Genomic DNA, 16773 nt, shown 5'->3' on the forward strand with positions numbered 1-16773 from the left:
AAGCCTCAACTTAATAACAACAACAACAATAATAAGCCCTAATAATAATAATAATAATAATAATAATAATCCCTATTTGGTCACCCGGCCATGTTTGACTGATTTTCTGGAATGGAGGCTACTTCACATTCTAGAAAGGCTAAGAGTGGTGGGAAGGGGTGGGGAAGCAATGGATCACAAGGATTAAATCAGTGTACAGCTTACAAGTCTTTCTGAGGCTTCCCACTTGACTCAGTACTGCCAGACTGTTCTAGAAAGTAGAGCCCATTCCACTTAGTTATTTATTTCTCCTAATACTTTATCTTCCCAGCTCCTCTCACCAGGAGCTACTTTACCCAGCCTCAGCCAAGATTTACCATGACGTATTTTATCTTACAATAATATGGAGGTATTTTTCCTTCCAATTCAAATAACAACCATTTTTCTGTTGCCTCAAAAAAAAAAAAAAAAAAAAAAAAAAAAAACTGTGGCTGCTGCTTCATTTCTGGCTCTAAAGTTTCTAACATGGAATATGACACTAGAATGCCCTCTCAATAGAGTGTATCAAAGGGGAAAATCTTAACAAAGCAGGTATTTACAGACCTTTTCTGTAAAGGAGTCTAACACCATAGAATCAACTTCAAGTTGATTTTCACTGAAACACCCAGAGCATAGAAGAAAATTTAAGACAAAGAATGAAGAAAGCAAAGTTGGAAGGTATACAAAATAGAAATAGTACCTCACAATAGCAGCAGATGTTATTTGGTAACACCTCTGACACCTTTTACAATAGGATTTGACCTGTTTGACTAGTATTGTCTATGGCTATGACCACTCTTCTTTCTCACATTCCAGAACAACCTCGATGTCTTCTCTGTCTTGTACTTCAATGCCTGCTTCCTTCACCCCCATTTTTTCCTGTCTGTCCTGGCTAGTTTACTGTCAACTTGACACACAACAGAATCACCTGGGAACAGGCCCTTAAGTGGGAAAGTGTCTCCATCAGATTGCCTGTAGGCAAGTCTGTAAGACATTTCCTTGATCAGTTGATGCAGGAGAGTCCAGCATATGTGGGGGGGGGGTACCACTCCTGGACAGATAGTCCCCGAGGCTGAAGAAAGCTGGCTGAGTAACCCAGTCAACAGTACCCCTCCACTTCTTTGACAGTTCTTGCCTTGACTTCCTTGAATGACGATGAACTACAAAGTGCTTTTTTTCCCCTAGCTGCTTTTTGGTCATGGTCTTTAATACAGAAACAGAAACCCAAGACAGTGCCTTTGGTATGTTAATTTCCACCCTTTCAAAAAAGTCATTCTTTTAAAGTATAATGTTATGCCTTACTTATAATTTCATCTATGGCCTATCCTCACTCACCCTTCTTCCCCCAACGGAAAACCTATATTCAATTCAGTCTTTTCAGACGTGTCAAAGTCTTTAAAAAAAAAAAATCTTTCATTTTGTCAAAATCAAGAGAAAACACCTGCCTTCTACTTTGACTTGTGTAATATATTCCTCCCTAGAATATTCATTTTTAAGGACATTTCTTTGTAGACGTAACCAACCGTCTTATTAAATAAGAAACACAGAACCAATGTAAAAGAGAAAGCCAAGAGATCAGAGCTCGGAGCTAAAATCTCACTCTTCCTCCTGGGGTGGTCTTAGTTTCCCGAAAGAGAAGTATTTCCCTGTGTGTATGTCGTTTCATAGTCATTCTGCCTTCTCATTGGTTGTAAACCCAAACACATGACTGCCTCGTCACTGTCTGAATGTACAGCCCCCCAGGTCTTAAAGGCATATGTCTCCAATGCTGGCTGTATCCCTGAACACACAGAGATCTATGGGATTAAAGGCGTGCGCCGCCGCCGCCGCCGCCGCCGCCGCCACCGCCGCCGCCGCCACCGCCGCCGCCGCCACCGCCGCCGCCGCCACCGCCGCCGCCGCCACCGCCGCCACACTCTGTCTATGGCTCTAATAGCTCTGACCCCTGGGCAACTTTATTTATTAACATACAATCAAAATCACATTTCAGTACAATTAGAATACCACATTTCTTAATTTATAAAAATTAAGTTATTTCAACATCTGTTTGAGCAGGAGTCATGCTACTACTAATAGGGAGAAAAAAGATACTTCTAACAAAACACATCTGCAGTCTTGTTCATAGTATCATCTCTTTCCTCTACAGAAGTTTTCTTTTCATCTCTGCTCTTCCTTTAACTTGAGATGAATTCAGTTCCCTTAATGCTAAATTCACTCTGTCTTGTTCTTACCGAGGCATCTTACTTCATAATCTTCTCACTCTTTGAAACTGCCACCTTGTTCCCTACATTTCCACTGCCCCACCCGTTCACTACCAGACACCCCTGCTCACTTACTCTAACAAATTAAAATTCAGCTAAGAGAAAACAAATTTTCATTCTACACACAGGAAAATCTGCAGTTATGCAGTCTAAAAACCGTCCAGTCATGGTATTCTCTGACAAAGGTAGGCAACAAAACTTCCTAAAATCAAGGTCACAAGCCACCTCCTCTAAGTTTCTATAGAAACAGCTGTTCTGGAGAGATGGCTCAGCAGTTAAGAGCACTGGCTGCTCTTACAGAGGTCCCAGATTAGATTCTCAGTATCCATATGGCCATTCACAACCATCTGTAACTCCAGTTCCAAAGAATCTGATACCCTCTTCTGGCCTCCATGGGCACTGCACATCAATGCAGATATTAATGCAGGCAAAACACCCATACATATAAAATAAAAATAAATCTACTAAATTAAAAAAAAAAACTACTATTTTCAAAGAAACTCAACATAATGCTTCCTCGAAGCTACCCTCCAGTCTCTGCTCAACTGAGGGAAACTGAAGCTAATACAAATCTCTATTACTGGCCATCTTCCTCCTGCAAGTACCTCTAAGTATCAGACTCCTGTCAAACTTAGGACTCCATTTCTTAGGACAGATCCACAAAAGTAAAACTGACTCTGAAAAACTGTGAAGGAATTCTAGATCCCACACCTCCCTCTTTTGTTATCAAAGGCAGCTAGAGATGTGTCCGTTATTTAAACCCTGATCACTTCATTTTCTCCATTCTTCAGAGCTAAATTCACACCAAGCTGTCACTGATTCCATACCTAAGGCTAATCCTTCCCTCTATGCTGATTTATAAAATAGCACAGACCTCCTCAAAGCCAGCTTTCTTTGCATTAAGTATCAGCCTTTTCCCACTCTGCCAAGACCTTATTTTAACCCCTAAACATCCACTATTTTATGACCCAGTAATTTTCTCAAAGCATAGCTATGAACATACAGATTGCCTCTAAACAGGCATCTCAGATTTCTTTCTTTGAGACAGGGGCTCATGAAACCCAGGATGGTCTTGACCTTGCTAAATAGTGGATGACCTTGAACTTTTGATCTTCCTGCTTCTACTTAAAAGAATGCTATGCTAGGATTACAGGCTGGCTACATCACACCCACTTTTATGTAGTGCATGTTAGGCGAGTGTTCTACAAATGAAGCAATATCTCAAAGCCCTCAACATAAATTTTCTAATGTCCACCCATTTTATCTATAAAGATCATAAAATTCAAGGCCCTTTTAGCATCAGGTTACAGAGAAGCTTTTCCTTAACTACTGTGTTTGTTTAAAATATATGGTCTTCTTTTATTTTCCTTTCTAGCACTTTACAGGACCTGATAGTGTACTTACCTGTTCATGTTTACTGACTTTCTATCAAGATAAACTTGTCCATGTTCACCAGTGGAGCCTCAGCTCCTACAATATAGAAAGCCCTCAATACACACTTGAGTAAAGAATGAGCATAGATATGCAGCACAGAAAGCTGACCTGAAACTAGAAGACAAGTATGTGAATTTGGTTCTACACACCAGCCATATGATCCTCAAATAGTTCACTTTGGGCTTACTGCCATCCTTAGAATGTAAGTGCTCTTTTCTTTCAAAGCCTAACAAATGTGTAAGCTCTGTAAGAGGGTGGAGTTCTTACTTTCTATTCTTAGCAGTTGGTACAATGCCTTCCATACAGGTGATCGACCAAACAACTGATGAATCATAAGCATATAAATCAGCAAATGAACAAAGGAAGCCTTCCCTGATTTTCCCCAGTTGCTCAGGTCATCTCCTGGTCATCTCCTGACTTCGGACTCATCAACATGGTACCTTCAGAAGTGATAACTACATTAGTTGGTGCTGTTTATTTACTCACCTAATGGATATTAAGTTGCAAATTCCTTAAGAACTGCCCTTGTAGTTTCTATTTCTAACTACAGCACCTATGTTCATAAGTTAGTTTCCTTAATATCGTAAATAATAAGGATGCAGAGAAGAAAAAGGGATGTCAACTTACAGTATCAGGCATATACGCTGTGCTAAACTCCGGAATTCATGCGTCAAAGGTTCACAGGTCCCACTATCCTCTCTGGTATAATGAATAACTACTTTCCAAGACAGAAGAGCCACCTTGTGTATCACATAACAACATACCTTCTCTTGCAATATAAATATACGTGGGTCTACTCTCACACATTGATTCTTTCACTTCACTAACCTCCAAACAGCTAAGGTAACCTGTCCTTCAGATATCTACCCATTCAACTGCCTTCTCCACAAGGTACGAAACCACTTTTTAAAAACCATCTTCCCACAAGACATGCCTTTTCAAAGTTGTTCCTGAAAGACCAGTTTTTACGTTCCTATGTCTTTGCAAGTCTCCCATTAACCTCAGGCTCCAACAATCTTATTTTCCTTTGACATCAAGACTTTATTTTACCCTCTAGCTTCCTTCAAGCTTTTACTCAGAATCCATGAAGCCATCCTGACTGTACAACAGCTACCTTTCCATTCAAAATGTTCTCGACATCAGGTACTGTCAATGCATGTGTGCCTTCTTTAAGTGTGCATCAACCTCTGCTTCCCTTCCTCCCTCCCTCCAGACAGACAGACAGACACACACATACACCACCACCACCCATGCGTCACTCGAGCTCCATCATACAAGTTCCTTACATAGCACTTAATGAATGCACACGACTCACAGAATGGTATCTTCCAACTACAGTTTCTTCGGAGAACATAACCTTGTTCATAGCACCTCCCTCTCCCTTCATCCACTCCCCCCTTTTCGGGCTCCCCCTACCTCTCCAACTGACCTCAGAAGGCATTATTTCTCGTACTCCCAAGCCGTGATAAAAGATCAAGCTCCCGCTCCCTGCGGGCTCCCCTTCCTCCCGTGTGCCCTCCAGTCTTGTGTGTGCCCTTCCCAACCCCCCAGGTGTGCTTGCTGACTTCCATCCTCTTAACTCTCGCCATGCATCGCTCCAGCCAACACTCCACGCTTCCCCTGCGGTGGGGACCAGACCCCTCCACACCTACCCACCTCCAGTCCCGGTCGCTACCTGCGCCCCCCCCGGGGGGGTGCCTCTCCCTACCCTGGCCCGCAGGCTGAGACCACAGGCGCGCGCACGCACACACACACACACACGTTCTCTTTCACGCTTCCCCAACCTCCCTCCGCTCTCACCGCCGGCTTCGCGGGACCTCAGCTCGGCCGGCGCGGGGCCAGGCAGCCATGTGTGTGTGTGCCCGAGCCTCCGGGTCCGGGGAACCAGGAGGACGCTGCAACTCCCCCCACCACCACCACCACCACCACCACCTCGGAGTCCGCGGTTCCTGGCACCCCCCCACCCCCCGCGCCGCCCCAAGCCTCCTCCCGCTCCCACCACGCCTCGGCCGGGCTTCGGCACTCACCGGAGATACTGCGCGCTCTGCAGGCTCATCCTCCGCCGCCGCGTCTCCCCGCGAAGCCTCCGTGGGTCTCTCAGGCTCCTCGGAGCGGCCCCACAGCCCCGCGGGTGCGGGCGGCCGCCGCCATCTTCCTCTCCTCCGACTCCTCCTCGCTCGGCGCGGGGTGGGGTGGGGGGGGAGAGGGAGCGAGGCGAGGGGGAGGGAGGAGGGAAAGCGGCTCCGGCTGCGGCTCCGGCCTGTGGGACACAGGGACGCTCCAGCTCGGGAGGGGGAAGAGGAGGGAGCGGGGAAGGGGGCGGGGGAAGAGGCGGGAGAACCGGAGGAAGGAAGTCCGGCTCGCTCTCGCGAGACCTTAGCAGCGCCGGTCCCTCCGGGTGGCTTCCGCTTCTCTAGATCGCTCCCTTCTGGGACCGGCGAGCTGGGCGGCGCCTGCGCGCCGGCTGACGGGCTGGGTGGCAGCGCTCGGCGGCTTCCCGGTGGCCCGCCCTTGTCCTCCCGTGCGAGGGGGCGACCCCACGCTCCCCGCGAACATCGAGCCCCCGCCCCCCCCAAAAAAAAAATCAGCCGGGAGTTACACTCAAAGCCTTCCGCCTCTCAACCCTCCTCCCACTCCTCGCTTCCTTTTTCCACTCCTCCACTGCTCCCCACCGGAAACGCCACCCCTTCCTCCTACAGTTCCGCCCGCCAATTCCTCGACTCTGGTCTTCCCCTCGCGCGCCGCCGAGGAGTGACGCAAAGGCCGCCCTCTCCTCGGCCGCCCCTCCCCGGGCACGCTTGGAGGGTGTTGGAGGGAGGGGGGATAGGGCGGAGCCCAGGGAGAAATAGAAAGGAGACCAATCGGTTGGGGCAGGCCGCTGCCATGGAAACTGGAGGCTGTGGTTGTATTGTCATAGTAACCGGTGTGTGTAGACAGGGTGACCCTCCCCTAGAGGAACGGGTTCCCGGGAAACCGCCCAGGATTCCCCGCTTGGATTCCCTGACCTCTCAAGGCTGGGAATCGGAGATTGTCACCGGGCGGTGAAGTCCATTTCCTCCTCCCTTACCACCCTCCCAGCAAAAACTGCGGGGGAGACCTTCGAGGCATTCAGCCGTGGGCATTTCCACCCTTTCCGCGGGTGGAAACCACCTCCACCGTTTCTTCTCAGAGCCGGGTGGGGAGAGGGCCGGGCCTGAGAAGAAGACGCAGGGTCTGGCGGCTGGAGGGTTGGAGCGGGAAAGCGAGGGCAATACTGCAGCGCCAGGCAGCGAGCAAGGGGAAGGAGTTTCCCCACGACTGCCTGCGGCGGGGAGGCGGGATCCCACCCACTGCCCCCGGGGTCCCTCAGGGAGGAGAAGGGAACAGGACGACCGTGACGCCGCTCCGGCAGTCCATCCGGAAGGTGCGGTTTTTCCTAGTGGGTCGACCCCTTCCCTAATTCCTACCCCATGTCACCTGGGGGCCCTTCCGGCAGAGACAGAGAGCTTGAACCCAGCCTAGGAGGCTAACGCGCAGTTCGTAGGCATTTAGAATTGAGAGTGATCGGGAAGGCTGACTACCGCCATCCTTCCCAGAGACACCCCCTTGGGGATCAAGCTCCATCATCGAAGGCTGATCTCCAAAGTCCCCCCTCCTCAAAAATCTGCCGTGTTTGAGAACATGCCACTTCTTTTTTAATTAGAGAAGAAAACCTTATATAAAAAAGTACCTGGATGTATCAGCATGAGGGAGTCTACGAAAATAATTTTCCCATTTTGAGAAAAAAACATTTTGGCGTATATGTATTTTTTGTGTCCGATTTAGGGTTAAAACAAATAATGGCTCCCAGTGACGTGGAGTCTATCATGGAGGGAATCGTTCTGATGGAGTGAAGTAATTATTGGCATTTTACAGATTTTATTTTCAATTCATATTGAAAAGTTATGTAAGTAGCTATCCCAGAATGTTTTAGAATATGTAAGGTCATAAAATCCCCAGGAATACAGTCCTCACGGTGTAGTTCAAATCAGCATTTCAATGGGATCTTGGTTTTGGCTTTGGGTACCTGATTTTTTCTGGTTTTTCATACCGCCTAAACAAACGCTTTCCAGATCCTTCCCTGAATCCAACGCCTATTAAAATCCTAGAACAGTGTTTATTTGGAACATGTTCGAGTTCTCAGGAAACGAAAGTACAGCCCACTTGGAAATAAATCTCAAGGACAGACTGTCATTAACGAAATAGAAAGTGAACTCTGCCCCCTCATGCTGCGAGCAAGCGCCCAGTGTGATGCGCTTGGACGCTGTGACGCGCGGTGATTGCCGAAGTACAATGGGCCCAATCTTCCACCATCACCAACGCGCCGCCCACTCACGGCAAAGAGAGCCACCTAGTGAGAAACCGTTCACATCTCCGGTGTGTAGAATTCTACTTTCCTTCAAATCTGAGAGCCAAAGAACGGAAGTTACTACTGTATACTCAAATAGTCTACTTTTTAAAGTTAGCATACAGAGTGATGGATATCATTATGGCATTTTCTATGAATATGTCGTATTTTTATTCACCCTCTCCACTGACTTCCTCCATACTCCTTTCCTCCCCGTTACTGATGCCCTCCCCCACTTAATCCTCCCTTCTGCCTTCACTGTGGTATGAATTCCATTATCTCCCCCACTTCCCTCCCTTAAGACCTTTTCTTCCCCTCTCATGGTCCTCTTTGAACTTTCATGACACATACACAATTTAAATCTAGATGCTGTGTATGAGAGAAAATGTAGTGTTTGTCCTTTATACTCTTATTTTCCTTAGTGTTTGATCTGCAGTTCCTTGCCTTTTCCAATAATAATAATAATAATGCAATAATTTAATTTTTATGGCTGAAAAAATCCATTGTGTATATATGTAACAAATTTTCTCATCTGTTGGTGGACACAGAAGCTGGTTCCATTTCTTTTTTTTTTTTTTTTTATTTATTTATTATGTATACAGAAGAGGGTGTTAGATCTCATTACAGATGGTTGTGAGCCACCATGTGGTTGCTGGGAATTGAACTTGGGACCTCTGGAAGAGCATTCGGTGCTCTTAACCTCTGAGCCATCTCTCCAGCCCCCTCCATTTCTTAACTATAAGGAGTAGTGCAGCAATAAACATGGTAGTGCCAGTATCTTTGTGGTATGTTGACTTAAGAGTCCTTAAGGTCTATACCCACCAGTGGCAGAGCTGTCATATGGTAGTTCTATTTTTAGTTTCTTGAGGGACTTCCAGCTTACATCACCACCTACTTGTATATAAGAATCCCTTCCCCTGCCACATCCTCACCAGCATTTGTTATAACTGGTAACTGGTTTTTCTTAATGACAGCCATTCTCAATGGTGAGATAGAACCTCAAAGCAGTTTTAGTTTGCATTTCCCTGACGGCTGAAAATGTTGATCTCTCTCTCTCTCTCTCTCTCTCTCTCTCTCTCTCTCTCTCTCTCTCTCTCTCTCTCTCTCTCTCTGGTTTTTTAAGACAGGGTTTCTCTGTGTAGCTTTGGCACCTGTCCTGGATCTCACTCTGTAGCCCAGGCTGGCCTCGAACTCACAGAGATCTGCCTGCCTTTACCTCCCACGTGCTGGGATTAAAGGCATGCATCACTACCGCCTGGCAAATATTTATATTTCTTATTTTGAGAAACTCTATTCTATTTATTAGCCCATCTACTGATGATTTGCCTTTTGGTGTTTACTTTTTGCATTTCTTTAAAACTTCTAGATCAGTGGTTCTCAACCTATGGGTCGCAACCCCTTTGGAGTCGCATATCAGATATCCTGCATATGAGATATTTACATTACAATTCATAACAGTAGCAAAATTACAGTTCTGAAGTAGCAATGAAATAATTTTATGGTTGGGGGTCACCACAACATGGGGAACTATATTAAGGGTCACAGCATTAGGAAGGTTGAGAAACCCTGCTAGATATTGATCCCATTTGATGTGTAGTTAGCAAAGATTCCCCCCTATCTGCAGGCTGTCTCCTCACTCTAGTGGCTGTTTTCTTTGTTGAGAAGCTTTTTAAATTTCATGTAATCCCATTTGTCAACCCTTGGGTTTATACCCTATTTAGCAGAACCCTGTCCAGAACTCCCTTACCCATGCCTGTATCTCCAGGTGTTTTTCCTGTTTTCTGCTAGCTGTTTAAAGTCTTAGGTCATATAATGTCGTTGGTCCATTTTGTTTGTTTTTGTGCACAGCAGAGAAATACATTTCTATTTTATTCTATAGCTGGTGTTCAGCAGTCTTTTTCCTGACGTTGTAATTCTGATTGTTTTGTTGCTGTTGCTGTGTGGGCTTACATATTTGTTTTGTTTTCCTTCTGCCAGCACCACATAATGTTTCTTCCTATAGCTCGTTAATATAATTTGTGATACTTCCAGCATTATTCTTGCTGCTTAGGACTGATTTTACTATTTGGGGTCCTTTGTACGTCCATATGCACTTTATAATTTGTTGTTGGCGGTGGTGGTGTTTTGTGAAGAGAGTCATTGGAATTTTATTGGGATTGGGTTGAATCTGTAGATTGCTTTTAGTAACATGTCCATTTTTACACTCTTATTCTGTCAATCCATGAGCAGGGGCAGTCTTTCTTTAGTGTCTCAAAGCTTTCATTGTGGAGATCTTGCAGTTCCTCAGTTGAGTTTTTCCAAGTTTTTTTTTTTTCTTTTCTTTTTCTTTTTTTTTTTTTTTTTTTTTTTTTTTTTGGCTTTTCGAGACAGGATTTCTCTGTGAAGCAGTCCTGGATATCCTGGAACTCACTCTGTAGACCAGATTGGCCTTGAACTCACAGAGATTTGCCTGCCTCTGCCTCTCAAGTGCTGGGATTAAAGGCATGCATCATCACTGCTTGGCTTCCAAGGTGTTTTTATTCTATTTATTTATTTATCTATTTTATTTATTTATTTATTTATTTAGGTTTTTTGAGACAGGGTTTCTCTGTGTAGCTTTGTGCCTTTCCTGGAACTCACTCTGTAGACCAGGCTGGCCCTCTAACTCACAGAGATCCACCTGGCTCTGCCTCCTGAGTGCTGTGATTAAAGGCATGTGCCACCACTGCCTGGCATCCAAGGTGTTTTTAAAGATATTGTGATTGTAATTTTTTATAAGCAAGTTCATTATTACTATATTTAAAAGGCCACTGATGCTTGTGTATAGATTTTGTAACCTAATATTTTGCTGAAAGTGTATAGGTGGCCTAAGAGTTTTCTGGTGGAATCTTTAGAGTCTTTTAAGTGAAGCATCATGCTGTCTATAAGTAGAGATACTTTGATTTTTTTTCTTTTCTACTTATATATCACTTTTTATCTTTCTCTTGTCTTATTGCTCAATCTATATTTTCAAGCATTATGCTAAATATTCTATGTTTCTTTCCTGAAATGTAGTGGTTAGATACTTTCAAGATTTTAACAAAAATGTAATCTCATACTAAATAAAATAATCATCATGACAACCTTTTTATGTTCAGGGCATATGTCTCCAGTAAATAGTAAGCATGTCATAAACTTCTGATACTAACTCTATGAAAATGTTCATATCTTCTCATTTTAGAAACAGAAAACGAGATAAGATGAATTCTTTTATTGCTGCTGGCTGATATATTCAATAAACATTTACTGAGCATTATTATATTGCAGGAACTGTCCAGGTTACCATGGATACCACAGTGAAAGAGGGATGATACTTGTCTTAGAATAACTCACCTTCTGGTAGAGACATTGCAGTACAAGAAGTGATAAGAATATAAATGATGGACTTGGAAATTGAGATAAGAACAAAACAGAACTACAGATGAGGTCAGAAATAAACTTTGTATTTATATCAGCTTTCCTAAGATTTTATAAGAATCTTCAATTCCATTTACAATATGCCATTAAGTATATAGAATAATGGTAATATTTATATTTCACAGAGTATAAAACATTGATTCTATCTGCAAAATTATTTTCAAAACCCAATAAAATTGGAAGCAGGATCATTACAAATCCAAAGCCAGCCTGCTTGTCTTAGATGGGTTTCTATTGCTGGGGTGAAACACCATGACCATGTTGGGGAGAAAAGGGTTTATTTGGCTTATGCTTCCATATCATAGTCCACTATGAAGTTAGGACAGGAACTCAAGGAGGGCTGGAATCTGGAGACAGGAGCTGATGCAGGGGCCATGGAGGGGTGCTGCTTGCTGGCTTACTCACATGGCTTGCTTAGCCTGCTACCTTGTAGAACCCAGGACCACCAGTCCAGGAACAGCACCACCCACATAGGCTGGTCCCGCCTCCACCAATCGCTAATTAACAAAATGTCTTACAGCTGGATCTTTTGGAGGCCTTTTCCCAATGGAGGTTCCCTCCTTTCAGATAACTCTAACTTGTGTCACGTTGACATAAAACTAGCCAGTACATTGTCTACATGAGTCCCAGGGAAGTCAGGGCTATATCAGCGGGGCCCTGTCTAAAATTATACAAATGAACAACAGAAACAAAAATCAATAGATTCAGAAAAAAAAACCACTACTTTGAATTTACAGCTGGATAATGCACCCCTTTTCTTCTCTTCTTACTGTTTTAATCAATAGCCTTGATCATCATTCTCAAAGAATCAAACCTAAGTGGAATTATAGAATACAAACAATTCTGCAGAAGTTTTGCTCAGCCCCCTAACATATAAATTACATTAAACTAAGTAAAAGCTTAAGAGCGGCTGCCTCATTCCATTAATCCTACCTGATTTTGAAGCTGTTCCGTTTGTCTTTTGGCCAAGCGATCTCTTTGAAAATGTATAATCTAACAAACTTGAGTGTGCCTCCTGGCTCTGCTGTCTCAGTGCCTGAACTTCATTTTGCTGAAGACATTTCCTATTACAGACTTCCTGTAAGCTTTAATGATGATGCATGTGATTTTTCTGAGTGTCTGATATATAATGCTGGCCCTTAATGTTCATTTCCTTTATATCAAGATAACACGAGTAACTTAGCGACACTGCAACATAAAAATTATTCGTAAAAAATTGAAAACACTGCCCTAGGTTTTGTCTGCGATACTCACAGAGCTAAGTACACTAGCAAATCTATTGTTATTCAATGCTAGAATATAGATTTTTGTTATCTATGCTCCTGATTGCTGAAAAGAACATGGCGCCAAGGCACTGTGAGTCCTTCTTTAGATAACTGAACCCTCAAAAACCTTTATTACCACCAAACAGCCGAGTATAACCACTTACCCACATACACGGAGAAGTGACTTTTCCACCAAACACTAAGAACTCATTAAGAAGCTACTCTTAACATTCCTGTTTCATAGGAATAAAACCAGAGCTTCCATAACCCAACAATTAATACATAGCAAGCCTCCTCCATGTTTATAATAATAGACATCTCACCCACTGCGCGACACTTTAGCAAGCACGAATGTAGTCTAATATTTAGCCTACATATTCTGAATGCTTTCAAATCCTATGCACGCAGGTGGGCACCAGTATAGGTGTTTTTATTTTGCCGAGATGAATTTATCAGTTGCACACCCACACTTACAACATGCATGGAAGCTGTCTGGTGTTGCTGAGGGCCACACCTCAAACCATAAAGCTGATTCAGTCAAATCAATGATTCATGCTCTTCAAATAGTGAGTCAGAGACAAGTTGACATTTCAACTCGGGCCTACTTAGATCAGGGGTCAGCAGCCTTCCTCAAGGAACTCTCCAAGTATGCGTCTATCCATTCATTCCTAGTAGCCAGTTAGCCTGAAAAATAGTGGCGAAGCTTTATGGTCCAAAGTCCGGGTGAAAACCTTGGGTTTGGATCGGGGAGACGGCTCAGCAGATCAAGCTTTCGCTGAACAAGCTTGAGGACCGGAGTTTGGATCTCCGTCGATGATGATAATGATGATGATGATGATGATGATGATGATGATTTTTAGAAGATGGGCAGGCATCAAAACATCTGACATCAAACTCTGTCCTCCACACACGTGCACAGATACATGCACACACCAGCACCCACACACATGTTCACCATTCCCCTAGTGTTTGCTAGAGAAAACTTTAATCTCCAAGAATTTCCCACAACTACCAAGAAGCAAATACATCTGAGAAACTATAATGCCAGAACGTGTACCAATTTAAAGTATAGAGACAGAACCAGGCATGGTGGCACATGCCCTTAATTCCAGCTCTTGGGAGGCAGTGGCAAGCAGATCTCTGTTAAGTTCAAGGGGCCAGCCTGGTCTACATAGTGAGTTCCAGGACAGCAGGGCTATAGAGACATTTATTTATATATATTATAGAGACATTTTATATCTCAAAAAAAATGTAGAGACAGTATGAAGAAGATGAAAAGAAATAAAGAAAAGGGGGCTGGAGAAATGGCTCAGAGGTTAAGATCACTGACTGTTCTTCCAGAGGACCTGAGTTCAATTCCCAGCAACCACATGGTGGCTCACAACCATCTATAATGAGATCTGGTGTGAAGGCACACATACAGGCAGAACACTGTATACATAATAAATAAATCTTTTTTTAAAAAAAAAAAGAAATAAAGAAATGCTCACAGAGAAGATGGGAAAGTATTACAAATAGAACAAAAACGTAGCCTCTCATACCCTGTTGGCAGAGAGCCGTAGGGTTCGTGAAACACTTTAGTATACAAAGCACAAGGCTACCAAAGGCATCTTCTGGTCCCAAACCTGAAAAGAATATATTTCGTGTCAAAGTCTGTGGTACTACCAAAACTATTGCTTTCCCTCTGTCGTCTAACTGTGAGAACATAACCCGTCTTTTCTCTTATTTGTGGAAGGTGGACACTGTTCCTGACTGGGGAAGTACATGTAGATGCAGGTGTACAGACACATGTCTTTCTCCTTTTCCTGTCGTTACTTTAGCATCTCCAGTTGCCATTTGTGTTAAAATGTGGTAAAGATCACTTTGAAACAGAACCAAGGCTATGTACCCAAGCATTCTCTTATCTGTCCTAATTCCCAGGGTCTTGCGCAGAAAACTTCTAGGTATCAGAAACTTGGATAGTTTGTCCCATACTTGTAAAATGTTCTCGGTATTGTTGGAGGAAGACATGAGCACATTCCAAAATATATTGTCTCCTTACGAAATTTTTAAAGAACATTTTTTTTGCATGGTTTATCATTGGCTTTCTTCTCATTACCCTTGGGGCAAGGTTGCCTGTCTTGAGGTGACCTCTGTTCTGGCCCTTTCCTCTAATTCCCCTACCTACTCGTTCTTGAAGCAGAGTTATGGAGGACATCGGTAAACAAGGAAACCCAAAGAGGGCTCTCTGAGATGACTACTTCTTGCTCCCAGAAGACTCTGTGAGGAGAAACAAAGGGGAAGGACAGGGGTGGGATTCCAGGACCAATAGAAGGAAGGGCAGGTCCCTGGGGTTCTGTAAGATGCCCAAATCAGCACCTGTTGAACAGACTGCAGCCTTAGGCTTCACCAGTCCTGAATGTATAAAGCTGATCATTTTTCTGTTCTCTATGGTGTGCTCTTCTGTCTTTCCTGGTCTCCAGTTCTTTGTTAGCACCAAGGATGTGTAGCCTGAAGGTTTCTCCAGTCTCGCCCAGCGCCAAGGTCCCATAGCCGCTTATAAAACAATCATTCAGAGGCTTAATATTAATTAGCAATTGCATGGCTTATGGCAAGCTTCTTGCTAGCCAACTCTTATAACTTGACCCATTTCTAATTAAGTTGCCATGTAGCCATGGCTTACCGGCATTTTCACATCTTGCTTCTCCTGATGGTGCTGGCATCTCTCTCCCCTCTGCCTTTCTTCTTCTTTCTGTCTCTCTCTTCAATTTCTTGCCTACCTATAACCTGATTTGCCATAGCCCAAACGGCTTTACTTATCAACCAATCCGAGCAACACATATTCACAGCATACAAATTAGGTATCCCACAGCACGGAAGGAACTCCACTCCCTTAGACAACCCAGTAAAATCTGATATTGACCACACTGGCCATCATGACATTGACCTCTTAGATCCTTTGAAAAGATGGGAGATATTTTCATCTCAAAGCCTTTGACACAAAATATGTCTTCTTTCTGGATACCATTTCTCTTCAGACTTCAAGCTGAACTCTTGATGAGGAGCCTAACTGTCTCCCACCCACCCAGCGTCAAGGAAGCAGCCACACTATTGTAGGTCCCCACAGTGCTCGACCCTTCTACATGACGGTCATGCCGGCACTTCCATGTTCTGGTTGGTCACCTTGGACTGTAGCTCCATAGAACTGGATATTTGTTCCTCTTGTACTGACTGGAGTCATTGCTCTGGCAAAATGGTTGGAATTTCCATGTTCAATAAGAGTTTCTTAAATCAATGGAAAGATGTTATAAGAATTTGGACCATGAATTTTAAGGACATGCTTAAATGCCCTTATCACTTTATTGAGTATGTTCTCTAGAGGAAATCCCTAAACAATTAGAAAAGAACCCTACTGGGCCCTCAATCCTGTGGGTAATTTAAACCTGCTCTTATACTTAACAAAATGAGAATTTTAATTAAATGAAATTTACTTAGGCAGTGAGTAAAGAGAACTCATATAAAATTCAGGTTATTTCACGGCAAAACCTCATCCTTCTGTATAGAAAAAAAGCATTGAAAGTTTGATTTTTTTTAAAATTTAACTTTGTTTTGAATTGGAATTGTCTCCAGCAGTTCATTACACAGCAGGAGAAAGATGCACACTTTCTTCTAGAAAACAAGAAGACAGTACAGAAAGTTGAGGGGTAAGATGTAAGGAACCTGGGGTCGTGGCTCTGCTTTGTAACCCCAGTTCTGGACTAGAGCTATGGACTGAGACCATGTCTCAATAAAAATGAACCACAACGCAAATAAGGAAATCAAATAAAGGGCTAACAAAATAGCTCAGTGGCTAAAAGGACCTGTCACACAAGCCTGGTGCCTGAATTTAGAACGCAGAACCTACATAAAGGTAGAGAGAAAACCCATTCTGCGAATTCCTTCTCTGACCTCCTATCCACCCCCCCACACTATGCATTCACATACACAGTAATAACCTTTTAATAATACGTTTAAT

At 43.7% G+C, this 16773-nt stretch overlaps 2 protein-coding genes across 16 annotated transcripts in view; one reads left to right on the plus strand and one right to left on the minus strand.

Annotated features, from left to right (window-relative positions):
- Positions 1-6503, minus strand: part of Smg7 (SMG7 nonsense mediated mRNA decay factor) — an 81903-nt gene extending 75400 nt beyond the window's left edge. For 2 of the 15 annotated variants that reach the window (XM_076547627.1, XM_076547621.1), the window contains exons 1-2: positions 6386-6503; positions 5741-5973 (exon numbers count right to left, since the gene is read on the minus strand). In XM_076547627.1, coding sequence (XP_076403742.1) covers positions 5741-5769 — 29 coding nt within the window. In that variant the 5' untranslated portion in view covers positions 5770-5973; positions 6386-6503. Of the gene's footprint in view, positions 1-3683; positions 3750-5740 lie in introns of all 15 variants that reach the window. The other 13 variants (XM_076547631.1, XM_076547630.1, XM_076547626.1 and 10 more) reach the window with 12 other exon arrangements.
- A 4886-nt stretch (positions 6504-11389) lies between these two features.
- The window catches only part of Nmnat2 (nicotinamide nucleotide adenylyltransferase 2), a 206943-nt gene continuing 201559 nt past the window's right edge, over positions 11390-16773 (plus strand). Inside the window, exon 1 of the mRNA XM_076547636.1 lies at positions 11390-11523. The gene's annotated coding sequence lies outside the window, so the exon portion shown is untranslated. The remainder of the gene's footprint in view (positions 11524-16773) is intronic.

Source organism: Peromyscus maniculatus, chromosome 11 (assembly GCF_049852395.1).
Source record: "Peromyscus maniculatus bairdii isolate BWxNUB_F1_BW_parent chromosome 11, HU_Pman_BW_mat_3.1, whole genome shotgun sequence".
NCBI classification, from domain to species: domain Eukaryota; kingdom Metazoa; phylum Chordata; class Mammalia; order Rodentia; family Cricetidae; genus Peromyscus; species Peromyscus maniculatus.